Source organism: Lathamus discolor, chromosome 4 (assembly GCF_037157495.1).
Source record: "Lathamus discolor isolate bLatDis1 chromosome 4, bLatDis1.hap1, whole genome shotgun sequence".
In the NCBI taxonomy this organism is placed as follows: Eukaryota; Metazoa; Chordata; class Aves; order Psittaciformes; family Psittacidae; genus Lathamus; species Lathamus discolor.
The window spans coordinates 53,570,775-53,594,737 of NC_088887.1; the positions used below are offsets into that span (position 1 = coordinate 53,570,775).

The 23,963-nt window shown below is 36.8% G+C and overlaps 1 protein-coding gene across 8 annotated transcripts; it reads left to right on the top strand.

Annotated features, from left to right (window-relative positions):
* The first annotated feature begins 276 nt into the window (after positions 1 to 276).
* Positions 277 to 20,357, top strand: PNPLA4 (patatin like phospholipase domain containing 4). Of its 8 annotated transcripts, none has more exons than XM_065677482.1 (10): positions 277 to 613; positions 1,044 to 1,203; positions 1,839 to 2,143; positions 2,942 to 3,068; positions 8,418 to 8,602; positions 12,452 to 12,546; positions 12,721 to 12,856; positions 13,799 to 13,864; positions 17,492 to 17,644; positions 19,598 to 20,357. In XM_065677482.1, exons 3-10 carry the CDS (start codon positions 1,913 to 1,915, stop codon positions 19,727 to 19,729), a joined length of 1,125 nt encoding a protein of 374 aa, XP_065533554.1. In that variant the 5' UTR covers positions 277 to 613; positions 1,044 to 1,203; positions 1,839 to 1,912; the 3' UTR covers positions 19,730 to 20,357. The 8 variants fall into 8 exon arrangements, with proteins under 8 accessions (XP_065533554.1, XP_065533555.1, XP_065533553.1 ...); XM_065677483.1 differs by having other exon boundaries at positions 1,148 to 1,203; XM_065677481.1 differs by lacking the exon at positions 1,044 to 1,203.
* The last annotated feature ends 3,606 nt before the right edge of the window (positions 20,358 to 23,963 follow it).

A 23,963-nucleotide genomic window follows, 5' to 3' on the forward strand; every position in this document is an offset into this window, starting at 1 on the left:
CAGACTCACCTTCTTAATACACAAACACACATCAAAAGAAGGACAAGACTACTCAAACTAAACCAAAACCCAGCTTCAATCCCGCCTCGAGGTCACCCCTTCCTTCACAGGAAGCGCCCTCGCAGTGCCGGGCCGGAAAGCGGTGCGGACACCCGCCACTGTCTCCCGGTTGTCAGCGGCAGCTCACAGGGTGGCGCCGTGAGGCGGGCAGAAAGGCACCCCGCGGGCCTCCCTCCCTCGGGAGGCCGCCGGAGCAGAAGGAGGAGGTGGCCAGCCTAGGCACCCGGCCCCTGGGGGCAAGGCGGAAAGAGGGCGTCCCAACAGGAACACGCCACAACCTTCCCGTGAGGGACGCACCTGCCTATGGCATCCGCCCCCCTCACACACTGACTGTGTCGTGCCGGGCTGCCCCGGGCTGCGCACGCGCGTAGGAGCAGCGTCACGAGGAAGGCTGCACTGCCCCACCGCCGCTTGGCTTCCTGAGGCTCCGCGGGTGCCCTTTCGCTCTCCCCGCTGCAGCGCACGGAGCCAGCGCTGTCATCGCAGCCGGGAAAGGCAGCGCAGCGGGGGAGGCCCTCGCCATGTCCCGAGGATAAAGCCACCGGCGGACAGGGTGCGCTCCTGGGTGCAGAGGTTGGGCACTTCAGGGTTGGGATTGGGCCCTTTTGGAGCCGCCCGGTCCCCGTCGCGAACCGCCTTGGCGGAGGTGGAAACATTGGTGGGTTCTGCGGCTGCCCGCGGACCTGCCTCCGTGGTCGTCATGGAGGGACGTGTGGCCGCTGTGGCTCGGTCTGGGTCCCGGTGCCGGGGGTGCGGCTCGCAGGTTTCACTGTAGACCCCCGGGAGGGTCTGGGGCTGGAGCCTCCGAGGAGGGAGGCGGGGAGAGCCTGGGGGTGAGCTGGAAATTTGAAGGGACGTGGCCCTCTTAAAAATCGCCCTTCGGTTGTTAAGTTTACAAGTTTAAAAGGCGCGGTGACTTAGTGCTGTGTTCGCTTCGGCTGTCATGTGACGGACTGTGTTTGTTACGTTTAAAAATGTCTCAGGGTTTCAGCTCTGTTTTGCTTATTTGTACTGGTTGTTTACTGAACAAAAGTGTGTGTTTGGGGGGAGTCGAGTTGCATTCTAGGCCTGTTCTCATGGCGCACAGGACGAAGCAGAAAACTTTGAGCTCGACTTACTTAATCGGGATTCTGTTTGAAGTTGGTAAGTGTACCTCTGAGACCTCGCCTGTGCAGAAGCGCACTGGGTTTCTTTCCGCTGATGGTCAGGGCGATAATGTGGTTTTCATCTGAAAAACTGAATTTCCATATGTTACTCTTTATGGTCAAGGTCTTGCTGGGTTTAAACCAGATTTGCATTTGATTTGTGAGTCGCTCCTAGGATATCCTTGTAGAATTGAAGATTCCAAGGCTTGTCTTGTATGAGCCAGTTGCTTGAGTTTTTCTTACTAGGAGCTTGACACCTGCACTTTGTGAGCTATTGGTTTGAATTTAATCCTTGCACATTCTTCAGCTGAGGTAGAGGGAGCACAGTATCCACATCATTAATCATAAGGGACAGTTCGTTTGCTTGTTCCTTGTATTGCTAACAATATTAGTCCTTCCTGTTTCTGAAATGAACAACTGAATTTATCGTTAGTGGTGAAGAACACGGTGCCAGATGGATACTGAACAAAAGTTCTGCTTAGAACTATTTCATTGTCAAGTGAATCAACTGTTGATACATGTATTTTAAATAAAGTGTTTGTGAAGAGGGTCTTGTTACAATATCAGGGCCTTGGTGTACAATTACCTTTCACTATTCTTAAATTTTGTTTTTTCCTTAATGTTTTTAAACAGATAATGTTTAGAAGAAAGTTTCTACTGTGTTTGGCAATGGTGTCCAAACTCATCGATGCTTCCTTTGTAACTTCATGGTGAAACAGCTTCTAAGAGTATCAACTTCGTTACCACATCATCTGGATCCAGAGCTCACTTTTAAGAAAATGTGGACTGTTAAACATCTTTGTAGTGCTCAAATACTGTTGCTTCAGTTGAAAAAAAACAGATCATGTAGTTGTATGTTTCCAAAAACTCAGCAGTTCCGGATTGGAATTCTGAACTGTTGCACTATAAGAGCACCCTGTAACAAAGTTCAATTCCAAGTAAGTATTTTTGTGAGGCTGTAGGTATACGTGATGAGCATCAATACAGTGATAATATAATTTTCTTGAGAAATTTGCAGAGCTAAGCTTTTGACCTTGCAGCCTTATTTATAAATTGAAGATACCTTTAGTATATCAAGGTAGAGGGGTTGTCAGCAGTAAGTTGCAGGAGAACCACTGTTTCAGAAGGGATGTTTTTTGTCTGACAGTTCTGAGTTGAAGGGAAATACTAATTTTTTAAAAATTGTACTTCAGGCAATGCTGCATGATATCTGGCAGGCTTATTAGTTAGAGTGACAGCCATTTGGTGAAGTATAGGACCAGAGCTCTGGAAAACTTTACTAATGCAATATTGAACAAAAAAGTGGGGGGTGGGAGGGGAAGGTCAATTTTTATTGGGTTGGTAAGGGAGGATAAAAGCATAAGAGTCTGATCATTAGAAACAAAACCACCACTCCCACTCCCAACAAAAAACCCAACAAAAAAAACAACAAACTGTGGATATAAACAAAAACAATGGGAAAGGACACCAAATGAAGGCTAATTTGACATTGAGAGTTTCATATAGCAATGTTTCTCTAGATGTCTAATTAAGTTCTTCCTTAAAATATAAATTTCTGCCTGTGTAAATAGCGGAACACTGTGGTGTCAACTATTTAGGGGGGCTAAGCAATTGAGAACCATCTAGGTGGTTTTACAGCTATTTTAATTGACAATGTGTTTGGGGATAAATAATGTCTATCTTATATGTTCCTGTTTTTCTCTTTTTAATACTAATACTTGACTGTATGGTTGTAGGTTTCAAAGATGAATGATAAACAATCAGTAGTAGATATGGGAATGGCTACAAGTGCAGAAGAAGCTAAAATAGCTGCTGGAAAAAGTCCCAGTCGAGTGCGTGATAGAAGCCAACATTCATTAGAAGGTACTGAGCCTTTTGCTGCTGTCTTCTTAAGAAGGGACAGCCTTCCCTGTCCTCTCTAGACTTGTATTAATAATTAAGATGGTCTAAACTCTTAATTTGAAATCTTTGTATCATGCAATGTGTTTATTTTTTACTGTAAACAGTCACAAGGATTAACTCACAAATCCTTTTAAGGATTTATGCAGAATTTTTCTAATTTGCAAAGACTTGTGTATTTTTCCTAAATGTCTTAATGGCTGACTAGATAGTGTACTGATTATTTTGCATTATTATCTTAATTTTTTTTCTTCAATGTCATCAAACTCTTTCAATGCTTATTCCATGTGACTAAGAGAATCAATTTCTTGAGTATTTGTAAAGGCTATGAATGATCTGTGATGCTAGTGAACTTTTTTTGCTGTTATAAATGTGAAAAAAACCCTGGACATTCTTGCATGATTTCTGATTCAGATAAATTAGTCACTACAATTACAACCTTTATTTTAGCGATGCTACCTAACTAAACAGTTCTTTCCATAGTTTTGCTTGTTTTGTCATTCCTAGCTAATAACGAATCCTCAGATGTGCTGTTATGCATCACACATCTTAGTTCCTGTGCTTCAGGGTGCTTGGTCATTCACATTCTATGCATATTTAGTTTTTGTTTATAAAGGTGTTTGCTTTGGGCATTTTCAGCTTTTGTTTACAAATGGGATGACAGGGAGGTTGTCATGATTGGTTAAGACATTGAGATCCTACGCTGTTAATATCATTATATTGCTGAGGAAACAGCAGTATGAGAAACTGCTGTGCTATTTCTTGTGCATGACACTTAGGAAGAGAGTACCTATTCTGAAAATGCTATATTGTACTGTGTCATAATTCTGCTGTACAGGCTTGTCTCCTTACATACATTCTCTTTTAGTTTTGCATTACAAATGAAAGATACTGCTGACTAAACCAGAAATGTTCCCCTGCTCCCCTGTCCCTTACCCCCTCCCTGTCAGCAGCATATTTTTTGTTTGTTTTCACAGATGTGAGAGTCTTTTAAATAGAAGTCTAAGGTTTATGTTTATTCCTGAATGCTCCTGCATTGTCTGTGAAGTAATGAGATTGAACAGGACAAGTGTCCTTCTGGTTTCTTCTTTTACTTCTCTTTTCTTCTTCTTCTGTTTTTTGGGTTTGTTTTTGTTTGGTTTTTTTTTTTTCTTGGCTACGACAGAAGCATATCTATATCTATCCACTTGGTTAAAATGACAATGTTTTCTAAAAGCAGTAACAAAAGCAGTTGCTCTGTGCTATTGCTATGTCATATTTGTGACGTAACTTTACAGTGTGAGCTGTCCAGCTGAAATGTAGTTATGCATCTTTTAAGTTTCATTGACGTTTTTTCCTAAGACATGGCAATATGATAACTTTGAGTTAACAGATAATATCTTTGATGGTCAGAACTTATATTGAACCATCCAGGAGTATTTGTTCTGAAGTCCTGTGGAGCAGGTGTTTCAGAGCATTTCTAGGATAGCAAGATTTCTGCTGTTTGCTCAGGCAGCTGAAAAAATGGCCTATGTCGAGATGTGACTATGCTCCTATTTCTGGTAGTCTGTAAGAGATCTGCAGGGGAGTAGTTATCCTGTAGACTTAATTCAGTTTCTCTGCATGTCTTCGTGGGAATTGTTACAACCCAACTACTCGTTTTGATCAGAAGAGCAGTGGTCTACCTAGATCATCAAAGCAAAAGACACTTCTGAATCATACTGTCTCTGAAATTCACCATTCTAACTTGCAAATCAAGTGTTGCCATGACATATTTGCAGGAATCAAAAGAAGAGGGAAAGTTTGTATTCTCATAGAAATGTGTACATTGGTTTTCTATTTACTGCTCTAATGGCTGCTTTCTTATTTTCTACTCAGATTCCTTTGCAAGGTGAAACAACATTGCTTAGCTGCATCTGTCATGTAGATAGTTCCTTATAGAACCACAATTCTTATTCACCTGTATCATCTTTGTAGGTTAGTGCTTTGTTACAGATTTGTTGTAACAGGTGTTCAATGCAGTGTACAGAACCTCCCTGCAGGCAGATGCATAGTGCAAGCCCTGAGCAATCCAGTTTGATCTGATAGCTGTCCCTGTTTTGAGCAGGTTTGGGCAGTGGACCTCCTGAATTATGCTATAAATCAGTGTTTTATTTTTTTTACTTCTCGCTATTTACCTAGTCATAGTGTCGTTACATGTATGTGTAAAACCTGTTTCTCAGTCATACAGCTAGATGTAACCACTGGATCTCTCGTTTGAACATGAATGTAATCTGCCAATTAACATTTGTACTGAAGTATTTTTAAATTTCATGTATATGTGACATGCATAACATAGATCTGGTAACTGATTCCAATTAATAAAAATGTAGTGCCTTGAGAATGCAACTACACTGTTACTACTTTTGATTTGAAGTCCTCCTGGGGGACCTGTAAAACAGTGCTGTATTGCATGCCATACAAATCCAGTGGATCAAGTACTTCTATTGAGGGGGGAGGGGCAGGAAGAGGTAAGAAAAAAAAGGTTGCTTTTTGGGTTGCTTTCACTTCATCTTTTCGGACTTGAAATTAATCTACTCTAAATAGAGTACGAGACTGACAGTATTCTTTAACAGTATTTCTTGAGTTGAAATCCTAGTGTTATTTTTTCTTTTTGAATGTTTATCTCTTACTGAATCCTTCTGTCAGTCAAGCTACTGATGTGAATACTCACTGAATAATCCCTTTCTGTCTCTTGGGTAGGGGAATAAAGAACGAGAAGTATGGGATCTAAGTATTAAGAATTAACTCTCATTAAAAAATGAATGCCATGTATCCAGACACTCGAGAACAGTAGTTACTCACAATAACTGGTAATTAGGAATAAAACTCATCAGAAAATTAAATTTCCTCATGAACCTTGTAAAAAAAGGCATGGACATCTGACTTTGGTTGGTATATTTTCAGTAGATTTTGTTCTGATCCGTTGTGGGTTTTTTTGTTTAATCTTAAATTTCTCGGTGTAAGTATGCTTTAGTTTTTGTCTTTTGGTGTGTTTTGTTTGGCTTGGGTTTTTGGTGTGTGGGTTTTTTTGGGGTTTTTTTTGTTTTTTTTTTGTGAACATCTAAATATCTTACAGTAGAGAGAGATACCTTTTGGAATGGTTTATAGATGAGCCTTGTAGGAAGTTCAGAAGATGTGCATGCACATAAGTATATTTATATGCTTGATTTTATTTACATAACTATATCCTATCCATTATCTTAAAATTATATTTCATAAGTCCCGTAGATGTAATTCCTGGGATTTGTGAATTCTTACTTTGCTTGTTTTCTGACCAATCAACTACATAAATATGGTCTTTATTTTATATAATGTTTCATATTAGTAGTGTCTTGAGACTGAAATCTTTTCTGGGAAAAAATGGGAGTTAATTTTTCCATGGTTGTGTTTCTTCATACCTAATAGTGCAGTTGCTTTGACCAAGTTCACCTTTTTGTCAGAGTGGCCCATGATGCAAATGCATCTTTGCTCCTAGTTTGTAGAAGGCATGGAAACAGCTGCAGCAGTTCATTAAACTCATGAGAGTTTAGCTAGCCTGAAAGGAAACACATCTTGGCATCACACTTCAAAGTCTGTTTTAGTTTCCTGGCACCTGACTGAAAAAAAAATCTTCAAAGTAGAGTTGTGTTTGTTGTTTTCCAGTAAATCTTAAGTAAACTCCTCTACAGTACAGTGATTTTTATTTAGATTAAAAGATCCTTTCTTTGTAAAATTAGCAACATGATTTAGCGTTTACTTCATTGCAAATGCCTTTCTGTCATTGTCACAGCAAGAGCCAACCTCGGATCCTTTCTATCAGTACAAACATGTAAGATACATTACAGGTATTCCTACTTATAAGTGGGTATGCAAGGGTTTTCAGTGTAAAGGGGGTAAAGCACAGTCGATAAACTACCTTATGATAGTATAGTGTTTTAGCAAAATGATCAATGCACCAAACATTGCAATATTCCGTGTCATTGAGGCATTGTTGGATTTTAATGATTGATTGATTGATGGCTTGACTTCACAAATGAAGATTTGGGAAGGCAAGCGTGCTGATGACTAAAAAGACCAATGTGAAATAGGCAAATCTGGTTGCAAAAAGCACAGTGAAAGGTCTCCTTGAGTGGTATAGGCGAGGCACGATTCTTTCTACGTAGTCTTTTCTCCTCGAGACTAATTCTGCATGTGTTCTCAAAGGAGACAATGCTATGGGTAAATAGTTCAGTTTAGCCTTAATATGGCTTCTCTTCTAATGTTCTTGAAACCTGTTTCTTATTCTCACCTTTCCTGCACCTCTCATCTCTGTGCTGAATAGGCAACTTAAACCAAATTCTGTTTCTGTATGTTTGTCTCTCTTCATGAGAACAGATACCACAGTGTCTGTAGATTATTTCCGAAAGAAACATCTCATCAGCTTTTTTTTTTTTTTTTGTCCCATTCATATTGGTATGTGCCCAGATAGCGTAGTTGTCTATTTTTTATTCAAAACTAAGATAATCTGTACAATATCCTCTATATCTGTACAATATAATCTGTGGAATATCTTGCTTTCATAATTGTAGTTATTTGCAGAAACAAGGGCTAAAAAATATACAGCATCATATGTTATTCTTTTTAATAAACTATCCCTAATAATCTGAATTTACACTTCTATTTGTGTTTTGTTAATTTTAAATTACTCTGTTCTTGACCCCTTCAGAATATGTTTTCCTACATTTAGTACTTTATATTTTACTTAATATTTTTTGTTTATTTTAATAGTAGCAACAGTATGTTGTGGGATTTTATTTTTTTTTATATGAAATTACTCTTAAGAATTTGTCTATTAATGATTACTAATAATACTACTAAGCAAATGAGTTCCAAAGGTGGAGGAAACAAGCTACTTCCTTACAGAATTATATTGGGTTCAGGGCTGTGCATCTGTAAGTGGAGTGTGATGACACAGTAGGCATCAGTTTTATAATTTATTTGACTTTGACTGTAGATGACTAACCATGTTTGCAAATATGCAGTAACTTTGTGTGTGTGTGTATATATATATGTATATTTGTATATTTATTTCTTGACTGAAAAAGGGATTTTTCCCCAAGGAATAGTTTAGGGTTGTTTCCAATTTTGGAGATGCTAACTAATTGCTACTTGTTCAATGTATTTGGTAATCAAAAGTTTTTACTTTTCTTAAATAAACTGCTGCTTGTTATTTTAGATGTAGTATATTATATGTTATGTACCAAAAGAATAGATGTATATTATAAGATAAAATTAACTGATCCTTTTTCTGACTGTGAAACTTTACTTCCACAGCAAAAATGAAACACATCAATCTGTCATTTGCAGCTTGTGGTTTTCTGGGTATTTACCACTTGGGGGCAGCAGCTGCTTTTTACAAGCATGGTAAGAAGTTACTGAAAGAGGTGAAAGCTTTTGCGGGAGCTTCTGCGGGATCACTGGCTGCCACTGTCTTATTAGCAGTACCAGAAAATATAGAGGTAAATTAATAAAGTCGTAGGTATAGGACACGATAATTTTCAAGGATATTTTTAATATATCATCTACCATTATTTTTTTAAAAATATTTTGGTTCTTGTTTTAATTCCTGTAAAGGAGCAGGCCTTGTGTATATGTTTTTATAAACAAAATCTGTTGACTAGTGGGCAAAAATGTTTATGAAGCAAGTATTTCTTTATGGAAAAAAACCTGTCATAGGAAACTTGTATTTTAGGCTATGTAAATATAAATTTAATGCGTGTGAATGTTCAGTTGCATGCAGCCAGATATACTTTAATATACCAAAATCTGTGTGCACTTAATCCCTGTGCATTACAAAGTTAGTCATTGTGGTCTTGGCTAGAGGTAGGCTTTGTTATGCAAATGAATAGCACTATTCTTTCCTTTTTTTGTGAAAGGAGATGAAAATGATAGAAGGAGTGTATCTTCATAAAGTCAAAGAATACCACACACTGGCTCAATTTTTTCCTTCCTGACTGTGCTTCATTAGCCAGTGCAAGAATTGGCTTGTGCACCTCCTTTTCACTAAGCACCATTCACAGTGTAACAGCAGTAGCTGCATAATATCATCGTAGCATTTTGTTCTGTGCTGCATACATGTATGTTTGTGGGGTTTTTCTCCAGAGATGCCACTCTTTTCTCACCGTGAATATGGCATCATGTAGAGGCAGCGAAGTTATATTTGATGACAACTCTATTACAGGTTCTTTGGGAGAGCATTAGCTTTCATTTTTGTTTGTTTGGTTTTCCCCATAGGTTGTCCTCCTGAAGTGCCTGTAGTGACTTTTACAGAGGACTAGGCCTTGCCAAAATGCTATTTCTTTAATATTTTCAATTATAATAAACAGCATTACCGGGGGGGGGGGGGGGGAGGGAAGGCTGTTAGATATTTGTCTAAGTACACTTAGGTTTCAGTCCAGTGAGCATTATGTAACTTTCTCTAGGCCTCGCTTATTACAACTTTCACTGCATTTGATTAAAATAATAGTCCCTGCTAATACCACAATTTGCTACTGATCTTTCTGTTTGTTTGTTGCTTGTTTCTGCTGGGATATGAACGTAGCTTGTAGAGTTAGCTATACTTCTACTGCTTTCAGCAGTAAGTTATTCCCTGGCTTCTTTCCACCACCACTCCAGGTACATTCTCTATATGATTTGGTACTGGGCAAGTTCCACTCTGTTGTGAAGAGAACCTTACTTGAATTCTGTTCAGGTGTTAGTAGCCTCTGACTAATAGTTCAATTTCAAGTTTGCCTAGTATGATGCATACCTCTGCCTTTAATTTCCTTTGTGGTGAGCACAGCAGCTATCCTTTTAACAGTTCAAGGAAATTGTTCTGCATATTGTAGGGTCTAGGTGAGCAGTGAGCATTTGTTCCTAGCCTGGTTTAACATATGAAGATCTTTCTAAGTAAAAATGTTAGAGCAGGTGTTTTTGGTGGGGTTTTTTGTTTGTTTGTTTGTTTTGTGGAAACTAAGTCTGTATTGCAGTTCTTCCTAATTCTAATCGAATTTAAGTAAAGGCAGTGTTGTGTACTGAATAGAATTAACTTCTCATATCAGGGTAATTATATTATTACATTCCTGAGTTAAAATATTTTATATGTACATCTTACATCAGTTAATTCTTTTTCCCCCCCTTTGTTTTTCTTCTCTCTCCAGAGATGTCTATGTTAGACAAGCTATAATTAGGACTTTCTCCATCTCCTCATAGTCTCAAAGCTCTAAAACAACCTTTCCTTTTCTTGGAGTGAATTTTACCATTGAGGATTTCTTGTTTTGATTGTTGCTGTTCTAATATGACAGTTTCCAAATGTTTTTCTGTCATATCTTGGATTTTTCACTGTTGAAAAGGCATGGGACTTGAGAATTCTAGGGAGCCTTCTAAAGTTATAGATAAATCTGTATTTATTTCAAAAGTACCTTGATCATGTTTGATGTCAAGTTTGCTTTAATACAAGTAGTTACAATTTCTAAACATGTTCTCAGTCACTGTTTCAAATTTATATGTATTGTTTAAAGCTTCTAGCACTAAAATTGTAAACAATTCATAGCTGTAAGAAGTTGTCCCTTTTGGCAGCAAGAATTGAGAGTCTAGGTATGATTTATTCTTAGTACTTGTAATATGGAAAGCAGTTTTCTGTCATTCACCTAGGTTTGCATTCATCTAGCTCCCTGTTACTCCATCACTTTATTAAAGCATCTTAGGTTTAAAGACAGTAGTTCTGAAGTGCTTCTCTGTAGGGTTTTGTTTCTTTTGTATTTGGAGAATGAGGTGTCTGAATGTGCCTCTTTCCAGCTGACTGACTACAAAAGCCTAACTGCCTAATGCAGATTAAATGTTATATTTTGTGCATAACTAGGTTTATATATTAGTTTATATATTTGAATTGGGTTAGAACTGGCAATGGCAAGTACCTCAGAAGGGTAAAGGTGCAAATCTAACTTACGTGAAATGAATGTGCACAAATCTTTACAGTGATTGTTATTTTAAGAGGTATGGGCCTCTTAATGAACTTTTTTGACACATTTATTCAAAGGCCATATAAAGAAAGTGGATGCAAGGACTGTGCTTTCCTGTCTTAAGTGAGTGCTCTGTCATGCAAGTGATGTGACAGAGTTAAACTGCTTCAGTCAGCTTGCTCATGATCTCATATTAATCCTCACCCCAACTCTTTCGTGGCTTTCCTTCCATTAAATCCTGTACACTTCTCAGTAGGGCACACTTCCCCCCCCCACCCCCCCGGTCATGTCAATCATTTATTTTGTTACTAGCAACATATTTGTCCTTCATGCAGAAAGCTAATATGCCAGGAACCCAAATCTATCTATAGACATCTTTTACTCTGTAACCATGTGGTTAGATATGTAAATATGGGTATAATGTATTTATTGAGTACCAATTTCAGAAAACTGCATGAGATTGGATTTAGGTTTTTTCTTCCCCCAAATCATTAGAGAAGTCTGCATGAAAGGATAAAAAAAAAAAAAATACAAATACTGAATAGTGAGTCTTAAGCATTCTAGATCATAATTTATTGTTTCAGAATCTTACTGCTAAAAGATAAATGCTACCAATTCCTTTACTCTCCCTTTGGAGTTCTTATGGCTCACACTGTAAGCTATTTTTCTGCAGTCAGTAACGCTAGGTATTTCAGCTTGTATAAAAGAAGTTCTCTGTGCAGTGGAATCTATTGTCTGGTTTTCTGTGATGCTTTTTCTTTTATATGTCATCATCCATCACAGTATTCCATTCATTAAGTACTTTCATAGTAGTATATTCAATAAATATATGTATTTATGTAGTATGTATTTATGTATGTGTATGTATTTATGTAGCATGATTTTTGCATTAATGAGAATAAATTGTAATAATAGTAATATTTTACATGCTTATAGGCATCTTGTATCTGGTTTTTGTATTGAAGTAGTCTTTAAAATAAAAGGTGGCTTCACATTTGAAATATAAATGACCATTCTTGTAATGGAATGGTTCAGGGAACTGACTGTTTAGCAGTAGTAATGCGTAGAAAAATAGCCTTTAACTTTCCTTGATTGTTAAAGTTGTAATCTTGTGAGGGATTGTTATTAATATAATTAGTGTTATAATTTTTTATTTGGGTTCTAAGTTTCTTACAAAATAGTTCTTATAAAAGGATCAACATTTTGTTATGCATACAATATTACAAACCAAGCACATAAAATATTTCAGTCTGATCTTATAGCTCTCTCTTGATAGAAGTTTTAGCTGCTAGTATGTTTTAGATACCACAGTTGAACATACTTTCCATAACTAAAACATCCTTAATAGTGAATGTTTTTAATTTCCAGCAAAGTAAGCAGTTTGCCTATGGATTTGCAGAGGAAGTTAGAAAATTGGACTTCGGTGCTGTAACGCCTGGTTATGATTTTATGAAGACACTTAGGTACCTATCTTAATGTATCTGTAAGATCATTTATGTGTGAAGCTCTAAATAAAATGGAGAGTGTGCATATTTTTTTCTATATTGTGGGGCTCTCAGCACTTTTTCACCCCTAACATATTTGCAAGGTTTTAAAATAATGATGGTGAATAATGCTAAGCATTTTCATTACTCTAGGGAAGGCATAGAATCTATTCTTCCTCCTAATGTTCATGAGATAGCTGAGAACCGGCTTTATGTGTCAGTCACTAACACCAGAAACGGGGAAAATCATTTGGTTTCAAATTTTGCCTCCAGGGAGGACCTCATTAAGGTAATGATTTTGAATATTGCTGCTTTAAATGAAAATGCTTCAGTTTCTTCGAGAATGTTATTAGCTTTAAAATAAATCACTATTTTACTCAAATAGTCACACTGTCAGTGGTGCTACAACCATAACATAAACGATGGAAGCAGAATTCAATCCTAGTTTCACAGATTCCACTAGAAGTTATTTTGGTGTTTGTGTTTCTTTCATCTGTCTTTAAAGTACTATCTTGTCGGCAAAGTATGTTTAAAAAGCAAAAGGGTAACTAGTAGATGAGAATAAAACAATCTCAAAATTTTGTAACAATTTGTTGAGTCTTTTAGCACATCTCTTCATTGATGCCATTTATACTGTATTTCATCACAAAAGAAAGTAAAGAAAAGGAAGCTTACAGAAAATCCGACACTTTCTACAAGTCCTCATGGAGAATAGATGTAATGTTAAATACCATATATAAACTGTTTTAACTGTCACTGGAAAGTGTGTCTTTTACTTTTGTATCTCTTCTTTTGAATGTCCCTTTTAAAATCTGGATCAGGATTGTATGCATAAGCTGATATGAAATGGTAGGAGGAATTCAGATGCATGTAAAGCAAATGTTCTTTCTGGTAATTGACTATATCTTAGTGGAGGATATAATAAGATATAGCAGAATAAAGGAGGAAATAGAATAAGAAGGAATTCCTTCTTTCCCTACTCTTGTGGATGGGAAGAGATAGAGTAAATAAGATCTTCTTTATAATTAACACTTAAAGAAAAAAGAGCATACTCGGTAACAAAATCTCAATGCATGTAAATGTATGCATTGTAAAACTAATGATTGATTACTGCTATATTATTTAATATGGGTATATATGTATGAAAACATGTATTGGTTCAGAATCACTTTGCTGCCTTTTATTTCTTTTTTTTTTTTTTCCTCTGTTCTTTCTCATTTATTTTCTGTAGGTCCTTCTGGCAAGTAGTTTTGTACCAGTGTATGCAGGAATTAAGCCAGTGGAATATAAAGGAGAGGTAATTTTTCATTAAGTTTCACAAAAAGTCTGTAGTTAAAGAGTATTTTTCATTTATGATGCAGTTATATGATCTTAAGGGAAGACAACTGCAATACTATATTTATTAGAATAGTTATTGTTTCTGGTGATAAGTGTAGATTAACACCATGAAAAAGGTAACATGAGTTTGTTCATGTGTTGTTTCAAAAGTTGTGAGTGCTAAGACTGAGATGATCTCTGTGCATGAAACTGTTCCCTTAATGTCTTAGTAAAGATGCTTCTCATGACAAGCTGTGTTACCAACTCTAAAATGCTTTTTGAAATTTAAAGGACCAATAATCTGCTTTTCTGTTTCATGGAAAGAATGGTAAGGAAGGTCTTGGCAGATTGGACACTGCTGGAATATGTGTGCTTGTTTACATATGTTGTTCTCACATTCTGTACAGAATTACATGCTTAGAAGGCACTTTCAAATCTTTTGCCTCTGGACAGGCATTAAAGAATAAACTTTTTTCCTGTAGCACACAGTTATGAAGTTTTCAGAGGTGTACAGTACTATAAGAAAATCTTTTCACAGTTGCCTGTACTTGATTTATCTTCAAGAACATTTTTGTCTTTCTTACATAAATATATTAATACTTCAAGAATAATGTTGACTGTTTAGTTAGTATGTTTGTAATAACTAGAAGCATGAAAATAGCCATTTCTTTCTTTCTGAGAAATACTACATGATACTTTTCCCTTTACTTCCTCATACATATCCAAATGATATCTTTAGAACATCTATAGTCCTCATAGCAACCCTGCAAAGAAAAAATATCTCCAAAACAGTATGTATTTGTTTGTAGCAAGAGGGAGTTGGAGTTCATTATGTCAGAAAGCTTGCCAGCTTTAGAATTATGTATACAGCAATGCATATCAGCTAAAATGTTGGAAGGATTTAAATCAGTATTGCCTGACAGCTTGAGTTGAATAGAGACTGCTTGCAGCTTCCCATGATCTGGAAATTTTGATGACTGGAGTCTTTATATGTTGCTTGTGCAGTGCAGTAGGCATGCATGGATGTTTAGGTTCATTCTGCTATTAGTTAAAGGGAAGAAGTGTCATTGTTAAATTTCTTGTGTTGTTCTTTTAATTAAGAAATTGAAAAGGTGCTTTGGAGTTTTGTCCAAAGCTTGTTTAAAACTCATTCAATTAGATGAACTCTGCTATTATGATTTGCAGAGGTATTGTAGTATTTACTGAAACACCTGCAGCTTCTTCCTAGTGCACAATTCTCATTCCTGCCTAACTTAATTCTTTGCATTCAAGACTGAACTCAAGGAAAGTTTTTTTGCAGAAACTGGTTATTCTATTACTTGAAAGCTTGTTGTCATTCCCAAAGCTTTATACTATTCTCCATGAGATTAAAAAATGGTAGTTTTTGGGAATGAGGTTGTTTTCATTTGTTGTTAGTTGTTGGAGCGATTAGTTCTGCATGTCTGCACTGACTTTTCTCATACTCTGTAAAACAGTGCATTGGTGGTTTGGGGATTTATTTTATTTTAATTTTATATTTTTTCTGTTAAATGGATATGGCTTCCATTTTCTTAGTCCACAGTACTTAGACCAGGGTGAGAACTTAGTATCTCTCTTGCAATAGTAATGAGTTTATGTGAGTGGGTACTGGAGGCCCTGAAGCATTCAGTGTAGAGCCAGATGCGTGGCATGTAGCCTCATGATCTAGGCATTGTCAGCACTGAAATCAGTAAGATGGATTGGATATTCATTTGTCTCTGTGAGACCACCTGTCATATTAGCATATTCCAAGTTTCGTGGAAGCTGTACTGTAAAAGGCCAGTGTTCAGTCTTTCTGCATTACACTAGTTTCAAGTATTAAATTTCTTAGGGGATGTATTCCAGGGCAGCATGGAGTCAAGCTTACTCTCTGCTAGCTACTGAAGTCTACTGGCCTTATATGTGCTTCAGAACAGTTAATGTGCATCTTCTCTGTGCTACATATGTCACCTGCATACATATTACCACGTCATCTGGGAGCGTTTTTAAAATGTAATTCAGTATCATATTCTAGGTAGATGATGCATGGTAAGTAAGGGAGTATGGTGCACTTCTGCTGGAACAGTATCAGATAATAGCCAAACTTTTTGGTAGCCTGTCCCTACAACCTATAGAGAATGAACCTTAGGGTAAACTGCTCACAGCAGTATTCTTTTTAGGAAGAATACTTTTTGGGAAGCATTTGGCTCACACTGAAATGAAATTTGGCTGTGGTCCCTGTAAAGACCAGGCTTGTGCCCCTACACACAAAATATCACAGAATCCTAGAATGCTTTGGGTTAGAAGGGACCTTAAAGATCATCTAGTTCCAACCTCCCTGCCATGGGCAGGGACAGCTCCCACTATACCACATTGCTCAAAGCCCCATCCAGCCTGGCCTTTAACACTGCCAGGGATAGGGCATCCACAGCTTTTCTGGGCAGCCTGTTCCAGTGTCTCACCACCTTCATAATGAGGAATTTCTTCCTAATGTCTAACCTAAATTTACCCTCCTTCAGTTTAAAGCCATTCCCCCCTGTCCTATCACTATCTGCTCATATAAAAAGTCCCTCTCCAGATTAATTGTAGCTAAAGCTACTGGAAAGCTGCTGTAAGGTCTCCCCTGAGCCTTCTCTTCTTCAGGCTGAAGAACCCCAGCTCTCTCAGCCTCCCTGCACAGGAGAGGTGCTCCAGCCTTCTGATCATCTTTGTGGCCCTTCTCTGGACTGGCTCCAGCAGGTCCAAGTCCTTCCTATGTTGCAGGCCCCAGAGCTGAACGCAGTACTGCAGGTGGGCTCTCACAAGAACAGAGTAGAGGGGGAGAATCACCTCCTTAAACCGGCTGGTCATGCTCCTTTTGATGCAGCCCATGATGTGGTTGCCTTTCTGGGCTGCAAGCACAACACTGCTCATGTTAAGCTTCTTGTCAAGCAGTATCCCCAAGTTTTTCATATGTGGGGCTCTGCAAGAATTCGGCTGGTTGCTTTTGTTTTTCCTTCCTCATTCTTTCCTATACTCAACCTCTTCAGAAGACTTGTTATCTGCTCCCTCTTATGTGTCATAGTTGTTCAGCTCTTTTCCACCTTTACCTTCTGCTTTCCAGCTGTTGCTGTCTTGTCTTGTGTGTGTACGAATACAAGAGGCTGTGGGAGGAGAGAGGAGTCATTTTTGGTTTAGTTTCTGCAGTTACTTTACTTAAACATACAGGTTGTCCAGCTCCTAGTTTGCATCAGAGTGATGTTTTAGAGGAATATATGTTTCATGATATGTTTCATGTGTAATATTACAATCTGATGTTATCATGTATGTGCTGCAAAAAGTTCTGCCTCGGGCATTTTGTTATTAGGTTAACTAACAAGACTTATCAGTAGCTTGATAAATACTTATGTATTTACACATTATGTTAAATGCCCATTAATGAAACACTCTGTGTGTACTTTGTCAGTTCTTTGATTTTTATCTCTTATACACAAGTAATTAATGGTATTCCGAGAAGGAATCTTGTAAGTTTTCTTGAGGGTGGGGTGGAGGAGGGACAGGAAGGATGAAGTATTCAGTCATGATCATACTGTATTAAGGTTACTTTTAAAATATTTCTGTTTCCCAATAGAAGTGGATCGATGGTGGCATTACCAACGGCCTTCCTATCTTGCCTTTTGGAAGAACTGTGACAATTTCTCCTTTCAGTGGTCGTTTAGATATATGTCCACAAGATAAAGGACATGTGGATCTTTATATTAAATATGCAAAACAAGATATAATGGTGAGTTGCTTGTGTTTATTAAATAAATTCAGAAGAAGAAAAAGTAGTGCAGTTAAGCCTATGCTTATTTTTAAGTGTCTGGTTTGTGCCTATATATCAACTTAAGTAATATTTTGGCATTTTTTGGTTTGCAAATGAAGGGTAAACTTTTTCTTAAATACAAGGGAAGGAAAATGTAGAATAAAGAAGAAAGATTGAAAAACATTGATCTAGTATGAAATTGAGCAAATTATCACAAGCTTTTAAATGTAAATAATCTAGGCTTGCTTTAAGTGTCAGCTGGTTTTGGCTAGGCAGAGTATTTATAGGACTTCTGTAGAATACCTTGGAGAGGGAAATGCCAGAACAGCCCTTCATGCTTATTGAAATCAGCTGCTCTAACTGAATTTAAAATACAAGTTTAAGTTGCACATTTGAAATTGTATGCAATGACTTGTCACTTCATTGCTCAAGAAAGCTTGTGAATGTTTATGACCCCAGTGCTTTTTCAGAAGTCATTTTGTTAGATGTTACAGAAATATTTCTGCATATTAACATGTAAGCTAAGACTGATTTTTATGCCTTCCTTTTCATCATTGACATTTCTGTCTTTGCAAGCTTCTTCTCATAAACTTTAACCTCAGTCTTGCTTCCTTTGACATGATGAAAGAAAATATTGAATAGCAGTAGACCTAGCTGTCAAAAAAATCCCATTGAAAGAAAAATAAAGATTAACAAAAACTGGTATATTTTGATTTTTTTTTTTTTTTTAGTTTCTTTTAGACAGTTCTTACTATGTTTTCTTAATTTGAGTAAAATTAGTGTTATGTAATAATGCAATACTAAAATGGACCAATTTCTGAATTTTTATAACGTTTCACAGATTTTAAGCATAGCAATACTTGGTAAATGGTCATAAAGTATGATTATTGATTTCATATATATTGAAATAATGTGCAGTTGGTTACTGTATATTTCTTAGTCATGATTTGTATCTAAACTGTAGTGCATCTAGAGGAGGAAAAATGAGCTGGAGATAAGGTTATTTTAGAGACAGAAAGTTAATTGCATATTTACACTGGTTCTAAGATTGTGCAGGTGCAGGCTTGTGCAGAAACTTGGGCAACATTTTAAACTGTTCCATTTGAAGCACCTTTAGCTTTTAGAGCTGTAAAAATGTGCACTAATGTTTTTTGGTGGAGTTTTTTTTTGGTTGGGTGTTTTTACTAATGTAATTTGCATAAAATGAAGAGTTGTATATTTTAATTTATCGATACTGGAATGTACTTCTCAAACCTCCTCCATCTATTAGTGTCAGAATTTGAATAACTGCTTACTTCAAATAGTGAAGATTATTTTGATACTGTTTTACAAAATTGTGTATAATAAAGTCTTTAGCTAAGGTATTAATAAATTAAGTGAACATTAGTTTTAATTTCGTTGTAAACAATTTAATAACGTCTGTACTTAAGAACAAAGTTCTGAAATCTTTTCACACCATCAAAATGACCACTTGACATGCTGAGTAGTTCCTAATCTGTTGCTGATACAAGCTACATTTATACTCATATGTTAAACATTGCTTGGGAATATTCCCAAGAATGTGGGTGTTTGCACTAGTAAACTGTCAAAATATTTCCTTGCACAAGTTTAGCATGTGCCAGGACCACTCTGCCAGACACTTCTGGGAATGATTCCAAAGTCAAAATGTTTCAGAAACTGGGCAGTTTTACAGGCATGCAGTATGTCTTGGATGCTGTGAGTTTACTAGTGTATATTCAGACCCTAAGTGCCAGTTCGTCTTGGCTCTCAGCAGTGTGCCTGGACATGGTTAATTCACTAGTGTAGATATAGCCATGCTGGACTTTTGTTTTTACACATGCTGCATGAAACATGACAGAACAGATAGCAACACAGTCAAGTCTAGATAAGTTGCTTTAATAAACTAATTTATAGCTTCTCGCTCTGTTGCAGCTGTCTCTGGCCAACCTAGTAAGACTTAATCAAGCTTTTTTCCCACCAAACCAGGAGAAAATGGAATCATTGTACCAAAATGGATTTGATGATGCTGTTCATTTTTTATTGAAAGAAAACTGGTTTGAGTAGATGGAACACAGAAAATTAACAAAACCTGATGGCTGTCAAAACAATTCCTACAGAATCTCAGGGACTGCTGTCCCAGTTGCTGTTTGCGAAAATAAAAAATCACAATGGCATTGCATCTGATTCTGCTGAGAAATTATCAGTTGCGTTCCAAAGACCTGTGTAAACATGTCAAAATGGGGAATTGTACTTGCCTGGTAATTGTCTTGTTTTGAGGAGATTCAAGCTTAGATCAGTTTTGCTTCAGCTGAAGACTTGATTTTGGGAACCAAGAAAAATTACTATCTGTATTGTTCACTTGATTTAATAGTTGTGCCTGCTAATTGCATGCTTGCAATATTGCTGATCCAGTACATACTTTGCAGTGTTGTAAAGGACTTGAATGCTTAGCACTAGGCAGAAGAAATAAAACATTTGCACTTTGTATATTTTTTTTAACATTAAAAGTCTTTTAAAAGCTTTTTCAGTGAATATGGTCCTCTAAAATTTTAAATACTAGTTGAAATTTGTAACAGAATTGTGATGTTTGAACATAAAAAATCTTGTAAAAAGGGTATAAGAAATTGTTATTTATTATGTTTTCTTTGCTAAAATTAAATAAATACATTTTTTCTTGGAATTTTTGTCAAAAGTTCATTTATAAAGTTCTTGGCATGCTGTAACAATCTGAGTATCTGAAAAAAAACCCCTCCCAACCAAGCCAGTCTACTGGAGAGAAGCGAGTCAGCAGGTAATGAACTCAGGTATCTTGTTTACCATTCACCTTGCATGTTCAGGATTTTCAGTCTTAATGCCTTAATGCTAAAATCCACAACAGTTTATTTAGAAACAAACTGTTGCCTTTTTAAATGGGCTTTTGAAGTTTATTTCTTAAAGAGATTGATTTAAACATGTATGAAATTAGAGAGTTCCTCCAGAAGAAAATCTGCAGAGTTGAAAAATGAGATTACAAAAATTCTCCTATAGCTGTTTGAAAGCCTCTTCAGCACGTAACCACTGTATTTATATATAGATTGCATCAGATTAGGATTCATGTGGCAGGTACCAAATCCTTTTGGTACTGTTTTAGATAATGAAAAAAATAAGAAAAAAAATAACCAAAACCCAACACTGATGTAAAGAACCTTACTTTCACTTTACAGCAGCAAATCTTTCTCAAGGCATGAGGTTTTCTGTATAGCAAAAACACTGTATCCTGCGCAGTTTCTAGATCTGTGGGACAGCATTTTTCACGTAAAACTGAAATAAATTACCTTTGTGCTACCAAGGCACCTGTGCCTGGCTCACTTGCATACTCATTTATACAGAGAGTAATGCTCAGCATGAATAGAAATATGAAATAATACTGTTAAGAAATTCTCTTCTTTCACACCGATCTGCTATGGTCTGAGTCTCTGATTCAGTGGTAATACCTGTTTTGGCATTCTGGTGGAGACTTGAAACAGCTCTTTTTCACTTTGTGTTCTGGAGGCTTGGAGCTACTGACTGGCTTTCAGAAACAGCATGTATCTTCTGGTCTGGTACCTCTCTGAGCAATAATGTCAGCAGATATATATTTAGTGAGGCTGTACAAAGCTTGTTTTTCTAGATGCTGTTTTTTTAAAAGATGCTTTTAAAGGAGAAAGTTCTTAAATGCAAAGTTCATTTGTTGTTGATGCATGTAGCTTTTGAGCATTGACACTGTCATAGTTTGCTATGTTCTTTAACCCATAAAAATCTGACTTTTTTCAGCATACATTAATATCATTCACAAGAATGTAAGCTTTATCATGTTTACTGAGCCCTAAGAGCCACAGGTAACATGTGCTTCAGAAACTGACCTTTGTAGGTAAATGATATATATGTTTCAGGAGTAAAATCATATTAATGAAGATAATGGAAGTGTTCACTGTGGTAAAGTGGGGTTTTTAATGTTGGAGCATAAAAGTTCAATGAGAACAAAAATCTATTCAGTCACCACACTGATGTACAGAGTGGGTACTGCTGCATGCATAGCAAGACTTGAGATTTTTCAGTTGCCACTAGTTTATAAATGTGTTTTGATTGTGTATGACCTACCCAAAGCCTGTTTTCTCCAAGTTGTTCAACTGGTCCTAATGAAACATAGGAAGGCACATTCAGAAACGCATTATTTTTAGCTAACTATGTTTAAATCCATGTTGCTTTTGTGAAAAAAAATAGCTTGTTTAAAAATGGGGATTTTTCATGATCAATTAACGTATTTGGAAAATATCAGCCAAAGGTAATTCAGGACTAGAATCACAGTCTCTTTTGTTTCATGTAAAAAGCCGAGGCTGCTACTAAACATTCAGGGTTTGGAAACAGCAACCATTTTATTGTCTCTTTCCTCCTACCCCTCCGCTGTATCACCTTGAAAATATCAGGTATAAAGTTTAAAGAAAACCCTTAATTTTCTAATAAAATTAGCATTTTTACAATAGAGACATAACCTCATTAAAGGTAATTCTGCTTCCTAGTTTAGTCTTGCTAATTGTCTGAATTAGTCATGATTTCTTCCTATTTATCTTTGTAAACTTCAAAGCCTCCTAATTCAGTTTGTGTTTAGGTCTGTATTTACTGACTATTGCTATGTTTGAGCTTGGGCAGAACTTTATTTTTAAAACCTCTTAACTTCTAAGTGCATTTCCCATATCTGAATGTTGGCAATGTTGGGATGTTGGGGTTTGGGTTTTTTTTCCAAAACCAGTCTAGAGTAGAGACCTCTGGGTGTGGGGAATGTTGTATCCAGTTCTATAGCATGTAAGTGCCACTGACTTTTGCTGCACAAATGAGTAACCAAGGAATGTTTGCAAAGGTGGCTTCTAGGTGAGGAAGGCCAGCAAGTACCTTTACTTATGTCAGTCTGTTTCATGGGAAAAGATCTGATCCTTTTTAGATAGTCTCCTAAGTATTTTCATCTGTATTAGTATTAATGCTATCCATATGCCATCCCAGCTTTCCTAACTGGAATACAGATGGCTGCACTTGTTCCTAAAAAAAAAAAAATAAACAAACAAAACCCCAAAACAAACCTGTTTTAAATCTTTGCTCTGTACAGTCTTACTGGGCAATTACACATTTTGATTGGTCAAATATTTTTCTACTTAGAAACAGAAATCTAACAAGATCAGAGCCTCTTAGAATTTGTTTTCTATTAAATGTAGTCATATTCTTCAAGAAGTGACTATTAACCTTTCTGAATAGAGAACGTTCCAGGGGTTCTACCACTTTGATGTAGATCTTTCCTGGCTAATTATGCTGACTAATAGCTGGAATTTTCTGTTAGAACACCATAAATCAGTTCTGCTGAAAAGATCCTAGCCAGCTTGCTTAAGTTTCTCACAAAAGCCTAAGGTAGTCCTCTTTCAAAAAGTCTTAATACATGGAGTTGAAAACTGGTTAATGATCTCTTTTGTCAAAACGAAATATGAGCATATAATTTTAAGAATGCTTCTCAAATAGATTCTGTTGTTTCTCTTAGAGGTGCTTTAGATGTAACCCTGTGGATGGAAGCAGAACCCACACTTTGTCAGAGTATCATCTTCTCATGGACATGTCATAGGCTGCATAACGTTTTTTAAAAAATATTAATAATCTTAAAAGACTGAAGGAAGTTAAACTTGCTAAAGCTCATGCCTACTTTGTACCATTATGCTCTTAATAAGCGATTGCAGTGAAGATAATTGCAAAAAATACTTTTATTTTTAAAAAGTGCCTTTTTTGCTGAAACACTACTAGCTCTGCTGGCTGTGTTGCCTGGGAGACCACTCGGGTTTTTTTCCTTTAACTCAGATTTCACAAATTCTTTTTGAAAATCATTAGTACAGGCACAGGAAGATGAGATAGGATAAGGTATTTTATCCTAAGGGTGAACATATTTTTAAGATAAAGCATAATGTTAATATATCTGTTCTGATAATACTACTGAAGATTGTTAAGGATATGCTAAGGTACTTTTTTCTTATTTAAATATTCCATACAGAATTATATTTAAGCAGGCAAGATCTACAAATCCTCACATGATTCTGTGTGCTCCAGCCACTTATTGTCCTTATGGCCCTCCTCTGGACTTCCTCCAACACCTCCATGTCCTTCTTATGTTGAGGATTGTCGTGGTTTAAGCCGATCCACACAGCTCATCCACTCACCACCACTACCACCCCCCCCCCGACCCTCCCCGCTCCCGGAGGGATGGGGAGGAGAATCAAGATAATGTAACTCCCACGGGTTGAGATAA

Coding starts and splice junctions, on each gene's coding strand:
- PNPLA4 (XM_065677482.1), top strand. CDS start 1,913: ATGGTGAAACAGCTTCTAAGAGTATCAACTTCGTTACCACATCATCTG. Junction 3,069..8,417: donor AAGCCAACATTCATTAGAAG/GTACTGAGCCTT, acceptor TTACTTCCACAG/CAAAAATGAAACACATCAAT. Junction 12,857..13,798: donor CCAGGGAGGACCTCATTAAG/GTAATGATTTTG, acceptor TATTTTCTGTAG/GTCCTTCTGGCAAGTAGTTT.